This window comes from Staurois parvus, unplaced genomic scaffold (genome assembly GCF_062004578.1).
Source record: "Staurois parvus isolate SC_StPar_1 unplaced genomic scaffold, SC_StPar_1.0 ptg000114l, whole genome shotgun sequence".
Classification (NCBI taxonomy): Eukaryota; Metazoa; Chordata; class Amphibia; order Anura; family Ranidae; genus Staurois; species Staurois parvus.
The window spans coordinates 2,563,505-2,578,057 of NW_028317910.1; the positions used below are offsets into that span (position 1 = coordinate 2,563,505).

At 53.0% G+C, this 14,553-nt stretch overlaps 1 protein-coding gene across 1 annotated transcript in view; it reads right to left on the reverse strand.

Annotated features, from left to right (window-relative positions):
* Positions 1-14,553, reverse strand: part of CYB5R3 (cytochrome b5 reductase 3) — a 30,200-nt gene that overhangs the window by 12,505 nt on the left and 3,142 nt on the right. Inside the window, exon 2 of the mRNA XM_089671730.1 lies at positions 27-158. Within this exon, the coding sequence (XP_089527856.1) occupies positions 27-158 (132 nt within the window). The remainder of the gene's footprint in view (positions 1-26; positions 159-14,553) is intronic.

The following is a 14,553-nucleotide window of genomic DNA, read 5'->3' on the forward strand; positions in this document are numbered from 1 at the left end:
CAATAATTAGGTGGTTGGGGACTCACATCTTTGAAGACAAGTCTCAGCGGATATTTGATATCAGGGCACTCCAAGGTGATGGCAGGCGCAGACTTTCCAAAAAGCCTCTTGAATATGGCGAAGATGAGGTAGAAGGGGTACACCACGACCCTCCCCAACTGCAAAAAAACACAATCACAGGGCTCAGACTCCATTACCCACAGATGATCACTGCTTACACTTGATGGGGAAGTGACACATAACTTCCCCCGCTGCTTGTGACACGAGAATGATAACAATTTGTGATAATTTGATCATGTGACTAAACTGACAGATCATGGCCATCAACCCAAATCTGTTGCAGAATTTTTTTTCGTAGACAAATAAAAACATTTAACCCAACCCTGTCACTGCCAGAACCTTTTACATTTTGTTTGTACACATTAAAATGCACATTTCACAGCCTGATGAATACTTAAAGCGGAGTTCCACTCACCCCGTCAAAAAATTAAAGTCAGCAGTTACAAAAACTGTAGCTGCTGACTAAAAAAAAAAAAACAGCTACTTACCTGTCCCTTGACCCCGCTGTGTTTCCCCCACAGCCCGTTTCACCATCCGTCCTGTATTCCAGGAGGCCAGATCTTCATTGTGGGCACCCAGCTGTGATAGCTTTCGGCTTCACAGCCAGGTTCCCACTGCGCATGTGCGAGTAGCTCTGCGTTTCATGAATAGTCCTGTAATCTTCTGGGACCTGTCACGTGTCCCAAAAGACTACAGGGAGGGAGAAGGACACCTTCCGCTTCCGATCGCCTAGGCGATCGGACTGGAAGTGGGAGCAGGTACCTGTCAAATTTGGGTACCTGCTCCCCCCCCCCCCCTCGCAGGTGCCAATCCTTAATGGGGAGCAGTCCTTTTAAGCGGAACTCCCCCTTTTGATTGGAGCTCCGCTTTAAAGTGGAACTTCACCCTCTCATTCAACACCATTTCAAAGCCTTATGCTGCATTAGTAAACCGATAAGTAAATATGGTATACTTTCCAGTTTTAAACTTCCTGGTTTCTAGGCCTAGGCAAATTCTGTCATATCCCAGGTGTCTTCAGGAGGGGTTTTATCAGCTAAGTACACCCTCCTGCCTACATTCCTGAGCTAAGGGCAGAGGGTTTCCAGGAAGAAAGTGCTACATCAATTGAGTCTTCTTATAGTTCCTTCCTGCTGTCTGAGCAGGAAGGAACCATAAGAAGACTATCAAAGAAAGAACCAAGGGGGTCCATATATACAGTTGCAAGAAAAAGTATGTGAACCCCTTGGGATTACGTGGAGTTTTGCATGAATTGGGCATAAAATGTGCTCTGATCATCTAAGTCACAACAATAGAAGAACACAGTCTGCTGAACATAATACTACACAAACATTAGATGTTGCCATGGTTTAATTGCACATAACATGTAAACATTCACAGTGCAGGGAGGAAAAAGTATGTGAGGCCCTAGCTTAATGACTTCTCCCAGAGCTAATTGGAGCCAGGAGTGAGCCAACCTTGACTCCAATCAGTGTGATGATATTGGATGTGTTGCTGACAGCTGTCCTGCCCTTAAAAAACACACACCTGTTTTGGGTTTACTGGTTTCAAGAAGCACTGTCTGATGTGAACCATGCCTCGCAGAAAAGAGCTCTCAGAAGACCTACGATCAAGAATTGTTGACTTGCATGAAGCTGGAAAGGGTTACAAAAGTATCTCCAAAAGCCTTGATGTTCATGTGTCCACGGTAAGACAGACTGTCTACAAAAGGAGAAAGTTTAGCACTGTTGCTACTCTCCCTAGGCGCGGTCGTTCTGTAAAAATGACTGCAAGAGCACAGCGCAGAATGCTGCATGAGGTAAAGAAGAATCCCAGAGTGTCAGCTAAAGACCTACAGAAATCTCTGGCACATGCTAACATTTTTGTTGACACATCTACAATAAGGAAAACATTAAACAAGAATGGAGTACATGGGAGGACACCACGGAGGAAGCCATTGCTGTCCAAAAAGAATATTGCAGCACGTTTGAAGTTCGTAAAAGAGCACCTGGATGTTCCACAGCACTACTGGCAAAATATACTGTGGACAGATGAAACCAAGATTGAGTTGTTTGGGAAGAACACACAACACTATGTGTGGAGAAAAAAAGGCACAGCACACCAACATCAAAACCTCATCCCCACTGTAAAACATGGCGGAGGGAGCATCAAGGTTTGGGGCTGCTTTGCTGCCTCAGGGCCTGGACGGATTGTCGTCATTGATGGGAAAATGAATTCCAGAGTTTATCAAGACATTTTGCAGGAAACCGTACGACCATCTGTCCGCCAACTGAAGCTCCGCAGAGGATGGGTGATGCAACAGGACAATGACCCAAAGCATACAAGTAATTCAACAAAACAATGGCTGCAACAGCACAGAATATGCCTTCTGAAGTGGCCCAGAGTCCTGACCTCAACCCGATTGAAATGCTGTGGCGTGAGCTTAAGAGCGATTCACACCAGACATCCCAAGAATATTGCTACACTGAAACAGTTTTGTGAAGAGGAGTGGTCCAAAATTACTCCAGATCGTTGTGCAGGTCTGATCTGCAGCTACAGGAAACGTTTGGTTGAGGTTATTGCTGCCAAAGGAGGGTCAACCAGTTATTAAGGCCAAAGGTTCACATACTTTTTCCTCCCTGCACTGTGAAGGTTTACATGTTATGTGCAATTAAACCATGGCAACATCTAATGTTTGTGTAGTATTATGTTCAGCAGACTGTGTCCTATTGTTGTGACTTAGATGACGTTCAGAGCACATTTTATGCCCAATTCATGCAAAACTCCACGTAATCCCAAGGGTCTCACATACTTTTTCTTGCAACTGTACATCTATTTGTTTGCTCAGTATTTGCATGACTGAAGGGCACTGATATATCAAATATGTTCCATAATATATGAGTTGTGTGGGAGATCCTTTTGGAGTTCTCTGAGCAGTGGAAATCCCGATTGTGGAGGATATTGAATATCCACAAAGCACATTTGACTCTTAATCCTATAGAGTCCAATATATTTGGTGAGTGCGGTATATGTTGCATGTCACGGATGGTGTGAACACATTGAAGAAGTTTCTTTATACAACACCGTTCTGCAGAGTTTGGAGCATGTTGGTTTTGAACATCTTATTTTCTTGGATTGGGGCTTCTTATTTTGTTACACATTTATTTGGACACTTTTTATAATTTTTTAGAAAAAAAAAAAAAAGTTTTCACGTATTGTATTTATTAATTTGTGCGCTGTGTTTTCACTTTACAATCATATCAAGAGTCTATAAATGTGCATGCGATAAGTGAATGCTGCAAAGGTTGTATAGAACCAACCATCTGGAAAGGAGTAAGATCACTGACCAGACATTAGTCAGAATGTGCTGCTGGATCCAGTTAGTAGATGTAGTTTACTTCGGAGAGGAAGAAGTAAAAGAACCTCTACATTAGGGAGGTGAAGAGCGGTATCAGAAGAGGAGAGGAAAGGGAAGAAGGAGAATGACCTCAAAAAACACTCCGGTCAGGACCCCAATTTTGGCACCTACAAAGATGAATGCTTACTATGGGCATCGAGGGGTGGGCATATAGTAATCAACGGGTCTATACCATGAGGAATTTATGTGCATCTACAAGAACACTAGTAAGTTTTTCACGGACAAGAAAACCACTAAAATGTTGATGAGGACAAGGGCCTCTTCCTCACAACCCTGGCCTAGTGGTTTTGGGGGTCTGCAAGCAGAGGGCTTACTAGAATCTGGAAGCCCCCTTTAATGAGGGGGGCCACAGACACCACCCCCCCACCATTTGACTGTGAAAAGATAATACCCCAACTCGTTCACTAAGAATTACAGTATTTTTCGCTCCATACGACACACTTTTCCCCTGCAAAAAAATGGGGGAAAATGTCTGTGCATCTTATGGAGCGGCCAGACTGGTATTCTTGCCGCCGTGTTAGAATACTGGGCCGGCTGCTTGGCTCTACTGTGCAGAAGAACCTGCTGCTCGGTCCAGCGGTGTCCTGCTTTCACTGGCAATCTTCTCTCCCCAGCATCTTCAGTGTGGGCACCCGGCTGTGACAGGTTGCAGGTTCACAGCCGGATGCCCACTGCGCATGCACGAGAAGCGTTTTGCTTTGTGAATGGCCACCTGTAGTCTTCTGGGACCTGTCATGTGTCCCACAAGACCAGCGGGAGGACAACTTTGCGAAAGTGGGAGCGGGTACCTGTGAAAGTTGGGTACCAGGCCCCCCCCTCCCCAAAGGTCCACAGTCCCTGGTCCTCGCCTGCGCTAGGTCCGCAGTCCATTGGTTCACAATATTTTTTTCCTTGTGTTCCTCCTCTAAAATCTAGGTGCATCTTATGGAGCAAAAAATGCGGTAAATACCACGAGCATCAGTGTGGTATGTTTTTTTTTTTTCTTTTCTTTTTTGTGAATTGACTCCCAGGGCCATACAGATGCCGTGCCCATTACAAGGGGCTCCCATCATCCTTGCTGGGTTTGCATTTTATATTATGGGGAATGTAACAGCGGTTGGAACATACAAGGAGAGTAGGAATTTTGGCAAGAGATCTCACAAGGCTTCATCAACCAATCATTTTCCAAAGCTTCTAGGTGGCTTTAGGTTAATGCTCCAATTTTGCTCTGTCATGGTCATGTAAAGGTGCCACCGAAATCAGGCTATCACTGGCATCTCTTCAGAGGTGACATCATTGGGATTTGTGCATTTGTCACACAACGGACAGATAAAGAGCTGCATCTGTTTTACAGGACAAGTGTTGTGATGAATATAACCTGCTCACCCAGCAACAGGCACACACATCCAGATTTAGATGGGACTTTCCACCTACATACAATGTGTATATTTAGCCCCTGTACATGACATACGGAGATTATATATTGGAGAGCTTCTGTCCATTCCTGACAGGTGAGGCTCAATCAAATAAAGTGTATCTGTCACATACTGAAATAGATGCACCATGTGTCTGGCACCCAGAAGCCCTTCAAATCCCAGACCCACACCTTGGGTATCCTCAATTTTCTCTGGCTTAATATCCAAAACAAAACCATTTTCCCCCTAGTTTTGAAAGTAGAATTAAAGCCCTTTTAGGTTTCTACCACTGTTGACTGTTGTCACCAGAAAAGAAATTGTTGGGAAATACAAAATTTCACTACTGTCACCAGTACAGGAAGTGAGAAGAATCTTCCATTGGGGACACGTCCCACTGATGAATGTCTCATAAGGGATTTTCCTAACCTCCTGTTGTGGCTCTAGGACAGAAAGTTGGGTGAAAATATTCCTGGTGGGACAAAAACATTACAGGAGATGGAATTCTTTTCTCCTTTGTACAAAACTAAAAAAAAAAAAAAATTATAATATATATATATATATATATATATATATATATATATATATATATATATATATATATATATATATATATATATATATATATATATATATATATATTTTTTTTTTTTTTTTAAATACACTAAGCTTTACAATATCTCACAATCTGCAAAACAGCTCAACAACACAGTCAAAGTGATTGGATAAAGTTTCCCCCCCCCCCCCTCTTGATACCTGCAGAGCATTGCAGTGATCAGTGCATCATGGGGGCAATACATGGGCTCTTGCAGTGTTTAACCCTAGTCCAAGATCAGTATGGCCATGGACTAAGGTTAAACACTGCAAGAGCCCGTGTGTTGCAAATTTTGGGGAATTTTACTTTGCCCATGTACATTAACCTTATTAACTGAAGCGCACTGAGCAGACTGGCAGTTATGAAAATATTTGGTTTCTATATATGTATAGACATCTGCAGGTGTGAAATGCCAGCTGTGGGGAGATGTATCTTCACTATCAGTTGCTATTTTGAACAGACAGTTATTCCCCCTGGGATCCATCATTGGCAGAGGGACTTTGCAGAGAGTGCTGACAGAAGGGCCATGAGGTTGCTGCAATTGAAGTCCTGCAGCAACATCACGTCCCTGCTGTCAGCACTCTGCAAAGTCCCTTTGCCAATGATGGATCCCAAGGGAATAACCGTCTTTCCAAAACAGAAACTGACAGTGAGACTCCATTCACACTTGTGTGATTTTCATTGCGACTTTACAGTGTGACTTGATGCAACTTTAATGCAACTTTGGATGAGTGCAACTTTGGCTTTGACCAAGGATAACTGTTTCTGCTGTACAAAGTCGCATGTACAGCATTCAGGTGCAACATTCATGCAACTTTGGAGGGTTTTCATGAAGTCTATGGCTATCAAGTCGCATGAAAGTTGGAACAAAGTAGTACAGGAACTACTTTGAAGTCGCACAGATATGAATGGTACCCATTGGGAAACATGACAAGTGGCATAAGTGTGAATGGAGCCTGAAGAGACCTCCCCACAGCTGGCATCTATACATATATAGAAGCCAAATATTTCCAGAACTGCCAGTCTGTGCTCCTTGCACTACAGCTGTCAATGTACATGGGCAAAATGACAATTCAACAAAAAGCTTACTTTATGGGGCTGCAAATAACAAGCTTTTTTTTCCTTCAATGGAGAATGGAGGAAGAAGACACTGCTGGGTGGGTGGAACTGCATTGCTTCTGAAGGCTATTTTACAGTCCAAACCCAAAAAGTAGGATTTTGTGGCATTTATGGTCCTGATGAGGCTCACTCAGGAGAGGAGATTTGGAGGAAGGAGCAGAGTCCTCCAGCAGTGTAGAGCATTTCAGAGGAGAAGAGTAAGAGCTGATTCACACATGTGTGGTACGGATTGAAGCTCAGGTTTCACAGCTAAGATACAGTAGTAGTTCACAGGTTCAGGTCAGGTTTACATCAGGTTCAGGACAGGATTAGGTCAGGATCTTATCCTGTTCACACATATGCGGTTTAGAAGCGGTTCCCATAGAAGTCAATAGCCTGTAATCCGCACCTGAACCGGACTGCTCAGAAAATCATAGGCGACTCTTTAAAACCGCACTGAATCCGCACCGGGCATGTGAAGAAGCACCATAGGAAGCAATGGTATTTCACGTCATGCGGATTGGATGCGGTTCAAACCACATCCAATCCTCATTTGTGAGCGGGCGCTTCCAGAGAATACCAGCATCTAGTGCCCTCCAGCAGAGCTAACTATTTCAGGAGAGGAAAGTAATGCTGGCCATACATGGGTCGAAATTCGGCCGATTTTTCGTCCGAAAATCGGCCGATTTTCACTCTGTTAGTGGGTCAATGGCACCGGACGATTTTCGTGGTTCCTCCCCTTTTCCGTGATCGGGCATGTAGGAAAATTTGTGAAAACCGACCAATTTTCGTCTCAATGATCGTACGATCATTTTTCTGAAAAGAATATGCGCATGACCTGTGACCTAGAAGGAACAGAAGTTTCGCCTGTTATATGGGGTGAACTTTATGACTTGGTTGGCCCATTTTCAAAATCATTGAAGGCACCATCGGATTAGCGAATGAACGTTTTTTTTCGATTTTCGGACGAAAAATCGTTCGGAATTCGACCCATGTATGGCCTAGGATCATGCACACTGGACGCTCCCAGTTGCCTTTCTCCTGCCAGCAGAAATACACTTGATACAGATAAACATGTGTACCGTGCTTAGCTGCGTCATGTGACTGGGCGGTAATTCATTTGATTGGCCACAATAATCTTTGGCAAAAAATGCCAAATGCTCCGAAAATGCGAGTTCAGGAGCTGCAGTGTGCAGGCCTTATGCAGGTCATATACGGGTCGAATTCCAAACAAAGTTTCTTTAGAAAAATGGCTATTTTGTGAGTTTTGTAATCCAATGGTGCCACCATTGATTTCGTAATTTAACCAACCAAGCCTACAACAACTTCTCCTCATGCTGCTACAGAAAAGAATTTGTGGCCAAGAATTTTCTTTTCTTTCCAGGTCACAGCTTTATGTTTCTTGCACGATTCTCCAATCATTGATTCAAAATTAGTTTGTTTTTCAAAAAATTTCCAACATGCCCAATCACTCAAATTCGATGGTCACACAAAAATCGGCCATTTCTATGGCCCACCAATGGTGCAACATTTGAACGAAAATTCTTAGAAAAGATTTTCAAAAGAAAATGCTTTCAAAATTCAACCTGTGTATGACCGGCTTTAGAGAGGAAAGATCAGAGTCCTCCAGCAGTGTAGAGTACTTCAGAGGAGGAAAGAATTTCCTCATCTTCATACCTGTTCCAGGTTGAGGATTCCAAAATAGTCAATCTAGAGACAACAGAGGACATTACATTTTCAGCAGAAGGTCAGTAATGGCCTCCTCCATATTTCTTTCAGTAAAGGATTCCTCTGAGATGGGGGACGGCCTGGTAGGAAATTCCTGGCAGTAATTCCAGTTCTATGAGTCATCACTCGGCTCCCACTCAGCATCTTTCCATTATAAGAGGGGTGTTCAAGTCAAGCGACTTTTGCAGTTTATAGAATAAAAGTACAAAATTCTAGGACTGGAAACTGCATTTATTTTTGGATATCAGACTGTTTTTCAGACTTCCCTGAAAAAAAATGGGGGGAGCGTATGCGGGTATCAGACACAGAAAACCCCAATGCTTCCACACAGTGCCACCCTCTCTTTTCTCTCCCACAACCCCCCCCCCCCCCCCCAAGCTTACCACTATCGGCTAGGACATGTCCGCTCCCCTCCTTGTCCTGACCCGGAAGTGACATTATGATGTCCCAGACATTCCTAATATCACCTATAATTTAAATACAGTTTAGGTTAAAATTTATTTATCTATCTGGACAAGTAGATTAGGGCCCCCGATATAGTAGTCTCTGGAGAAGAAGTTTATCAAAAAAATTTCCACACCCCTAGTTTATATTTATTTATACGACACCGATTTGACGAGGGGGGGGGGGGGTATACGACACCGATTTGACGAGGAGGGGGGGGTTATACGACACCGATTGGGGGGGGGGGGGGGGAAGGGGGTGTACGACACCGATTGGGGGGGGGGAAGGGGGGTGTACGACACCGATTGGGGGGGGGGAAGGGGGGTGTACGACACCGATTGGGGGGGGAGGGAAGGGGGGAAGGGGGGTGTACGACACCGATTGGGGGGGAGGGAGGGAAGGGGGGTGTACGACACCGATTGGGGGGGAGGGAGGGAAGGGGGGTGTACGACACCGATTGGGGGGGAGGGAGGGAAGGGGGGTGTACGACACCGATTGGGGGGGAGGGAGGGAAGGGGGGTGTACGACACCGATTGGGGGGGGAGGGAGGGAAGGGGGGTGTACGACACCGATGGGGGGGGGAGGGAGGGAAGGGGGGTGTGCGACACCGATGGGGGGGGGAGGGAGGGAAGGGGGGTGTGCGACACCGATGGGGGGGGGAGGGAGGGAAGGGGGGTGTGCGACACCGATGGGGGGGGGGGGAGGGAAGGGGGGGGTGCGACACCGATGGGGGGGGGAGGGAAGGGGGGGTGCGACACCGATGGGGGGGTGCGACACCGATGGGGGGGGGGGGGGGAGGGAGGGAAGGGGGGTGTGCGACACCGATTGGGGAGGGGAGGGAAGGGGGGTGTGCGACACCGATTGGGGGGGGAGGGAGGGAAGGGGGGGGTGCGACACCGATGGGGGGGTGCGACACCGATGGGGGGGGGGGGGGGGAGGGAGGGAAGGGGGGTGTGCGACACCGATTGGGGAGGGGAGGGAAGGGGGGTGTGCGACACCGATTGGGGAGGGAGGGAGGGAAGGGGGGTGTGCGACACCGATGGGGGGGGAGGGAGGGAAGGGGGGTGTGCGACACCGATGGGGGGGGAGGGAAGGGGGGTGTGCGACACCGATGGGGGGGGAGGGAAGGGGGGTGTGCGACACCGATGGGGGGGGGAGGGAAGGGGGGTGTGCGACACCGATGGGGGGGGGGAGGGAAGGGGGGTGTGCGACACCGATGGGGGGGGGGAGGGAAGGGGGGTGTGCGACACCGATGGGGGGGGGGAGGGAAGGGGGGTGTGCGACACCGATGGGGGGGGGGAGGGAAGGGGGGTGTGCGACACCGATGGGGGGGGGGAGGGAAGGGGGGTGTGCGACACCGATGGGGGGGGGGAGGGAAGGGGGGTGTGCGACACCGATGGGGGGGGGGAGGGAAGGGGGGTGTGCGACACCGATGGGGGGGGGAGGGAAGGGGGGTGTGCGACACCGATGGGGGGGGGAGGGAAGGGGGGAGGGAAGGGGGGTGTGCGACACCGATGGGGGGGGGGAGGGAAGGGGGGTGTGCGACACCGATGGGGGGGGGGAGGGAAGGGGGGTGTGCGACACCGATGGGGGGGGGGAGGGAAGGGGGGTGTGCGACACCGATGGGGGGGGGAGGGAAGGGGGGTGTGCGACACCGATGGGGGGGGGAGGGAAGGGGGGAGGGAAGGGGGGTGTGCGACACCGATTGGGGAGGGGAGGGAAGGGGGGTATGCGACACCGATTGGGGGGGGGAGGGAGGGAGGGGGGTATACGACACCGATTGGGGGGGGGGAGGGAGGGAGGGGGGCATACGACACCGATTGGGGGGGGGAGGGAGGGAGGGGGGCATACGACACCGATTGGGGGGGGGAGGGGGGTATACGACACCGATTGGGGGGGGGAGGGGGGTATACGACACCGATTGGGGGGGGGGGAGGGGGGTATACGACACCGATTGGGGGGGGGGAGGGGGGTATACGACACCGATTGGGGGGGGGGGAGGGGGGTATACGACACCGATTGGGGGGGGGGGAGGGGGGTATACGACACCGATTGGGGGGGGGGAGGGGGGTATACGACACCGATTGGGGGGGGGGAGGGGGGTATACGACACCGATTGGGGGGGGGGGAGGGGGGTATACGACACCGATTGGGGGGGGGGAGGGGGGTATACGACACCGATTGGGGGGGGGGGGAGGGGGGTATACGACACCGATTGGGGGGGGGGGAGGGGGGTATACGACGCCGATTTGGGGGGGAGGGGGTATACGACGCCGATTGGGGGGGAGGGGGGGTATACGACGCCGATTGGGGGGGAGGGGGGGTATACGACGCCGATTGGGGGGAGGGGGGGTATACGACGCCGATTGGGGGGGGGGAGGGAGGGGGGGTATACGACGCCGATTGGGGGGGGGAGGGAGGGGGGGTATACGACGCCGATTGGGGGGGGAGGGTATACGACGCCGATTGGGGGGGGGAGGGTATACGACGCCGATGGGGGGGGGGGAGGAGAGGGGGGGTGTGCGACGCCGATGGGGGGGGGGGGGGGAGGGAAGGGGGGTATGCGACGCCGATGGGGGGGAGGGAACGGGGGTATACGACACCGATTGGGGGGGGAGGGAACGGGGGTATACGACACCGATTGGGGGGGGAGGGAACGGGGGTATACGACACCGATTGGGGGGGGAGGGAACGGGGGTATACGACACCGATTGGGGGGGGAGGGAACGGGGGTATACGACACCGATTGGGGGGGGAGGGAACGGGGGTATACGACACCGATTGGGGGGGGAGGGAACGGGGGTATACGACACCGATTGGGGGGGGAGGGAACGGGGGTATACGACACCGATTGGGGGGGGAGGGAACGGGGGTATACGACACCGATTGGGGGGGGAGGGAACGGGGGTATACGACACCGATTGGGGGGGGAGGGAACGGGGGTATACGACACCGATTGGGGGGGGAGGGAACGGGGGTATACGACACCGATTGGGGGGGAGGGAACGGGGGTATACGACACCGATTGGGGGGGGAGGGAACGGGGGTATACGACACCGATTGGGGGGGGAGGGAACGGGGGTATACGACACCGATTGGGGGGGGAGGGAACGGGGGTATACGACACCGATTGGGGGGGGAGGGAACGGGGGTATACGACACCGATTGGGGGGGGAGGGAACGGGGGTATACGACACCGATTGGGGGGGGAGGGAACGGGGGTATACGACACCGATTGGGGGGGGAGGGAACGGGGGTATACGACACCGATTGGGGGGGGAGGGAACGGGGGTATACGACACCGATTGGGGGGGGAGGGAACGGGGGTATACGACACCGATTGGGGGGGGAGGGAACGGGGGTATACGACACCGATTGGGGGGGGAGGGAACGGGGGTATACGACACCGATTGGGGGGGGAGGGAACGGGGGTATACGACACCGATTGGGGGGGGAGGGAACGGGGGTATACGACACCGATTGGGGGGGGAGGGAACGGGGGTATACGACACCGATTGGGGGGGGAGGGAACGGGGGTATACGACACCGATTGGGGGGGGAGGGAACGGGGGTATACGACACCGATTGGGGGGGGAGGGACGGGGGTATACGACACCGATTGGGGGGGGAGGGAACGGGGGTATACGACACCGATTGGGGGGGGAGGGAACGGGGGTATACGACACCGATTGGGGGGGGAGGGAACGGGGGTATACGACACCGATTGGGGGGGGAGGGAACGGGGGTATACGACACCGATTGGGGGGGGAGGGAACGGGGGTATACGACACCGATTGGGGGGGGAGGGAACGGGGGTATACGACACCGATTGGGGGGGGAGGGAACGGGGGTATACGACACCGATTGGGGGGGGAGGGAACGGGGGTATACGACACCGATTGGGGGGGGAGGGAACGGGGGTATACGACACCGATTGGGGGGGGAGGGAACGGGGGTATACGACACCGATTGGGGGGGGAGGGAACGGGGGTATACGACACCGATTGGGGGGGGAGGGAACGGGGGTATACGACACCGATTGGGGGGGGAGGGAACGGGGGTATACGACACCGATTGGGGGGGGAGGGAACGGGGGTATACGACACCGATTGGGGGGGGAGGGAACGGGGGTATACGACACCGATTGGGGGGGGAGGGAACGGGGGTATACGACACCGATTGGGGGGGGAGGGAACGGGGGTATACGACACCGATTGGGGGGGAGGGAACGGGGGTATACGACACCGATTGGGGGGGGAGGGAACGGGGGTATACGACACCGATTGGGGGGGGAGGGAACGGGGGTATACGACACCGATTGGGGGGGGAGGGAACGGGGGTATACGACACCGATTGGGGGGGGAGGGAACGGGGGTATACGACACCGATTGGGGGGGGAGGGAACGGGGGTATACGACACCGATTGGGGGGGAGGGAACGGGGGTATACGACACCGATTGGGGGGGAGGGAACGGGGGTATACGACACCGATTGGGGGGGAGGGAACGGGGGTATACGACACCGATTGGGGGGGAGGGAACGGGGGTATACGACACCGATTGGGGGGGAGGGAACGGGGGTATACGACACCGATTGGGGGGGAGGGAACGGGGGTATACGACACCGATTGGGGGGGAGGGAACGGGGGTATACGACACCGATTGGGGGGGAGGGAACGGGGGTATACGACACCGATTGGGGGGGAGGGAACGGGGGTATACGACACCGATTGGGGGGGAGGGAACGGGGGTATACGACACCGATTGGGGGGGAGGGAACGGGGGTATACGACACCGATTGGGGGGGAGGGAACGGGGGTATACGACACCGATTGGGGGGGAGGGAACGGGGGTATACGACACCGATTGGGGGGGAGGGAACGGGGGTATACGACACCGATTGGGGGGGAGGGAACGGGGGTATACGACACCGATTGGGGGGGAGGGAACGGGGGTATACGACACCGATTGGGGGGGAGGGAACGGGGGTATACGACACCGATTGGGGGGGAGGGAACGGGGGTATACGACACCGATTGGGGGGGAGGGAACGGGGGTATACGACACCGATTGGGGGGGAGGGAACGGGGGTATACGACACCGATTGGGGGGGAGGGAACGGGGGTATACGACACCGATTGGGGGGGAGGGAACGGGGGTATACGACACCGATTGGGGGGGAGGGAACGGGGGTATACGACACCGATTGGGGGGGAGGGAACGGGGGTATACGACACCGATTGGGGGGGAGGGAACGGGGGTATACGACACCGATTGGGGGGGAGGGAACGGGGGTATACGACACCGATTGGGGGGGAGGGAACGGGGGTATACGACACCGATTGGGGGGGAGGGAACGGGGGTATACGACACCGATTGGGGGGGAGGGAACGGGGGTATACGACACCGATTGGGGGGGAGGGAACGGGGGTATACGACACCGATTGGGGGGGAGGGAACGGGGGTATACGACACCGATTGGGGGGGAGGGAACGGGGGTATACGACACCGATTGGGGGGGAGGGAACGGGGGTATACGACACCGATTGGGGGGGAGGGAACGGGGGTATACGACACCGATTGGGGGGGAGGGAACGGGGGTATACGACACCGATTGGGGGGGAGGGAACGGGGGTATACGACACCGATTGGGGGGGAGGGAACGGGGGTATACGACACCGATTGGGGGGGAGGGAACGGGGGTATACGACACCGATTGGGGGGGAGGGAACGGGGGTATACGACACCGATTGGGGGGGAGGGAACGGGGGTATACGACACCGATTGGGGGGGAGGGAACGGGGGTATACGACACCGATTGGGGGGGAGGGAACGGGGGTATAC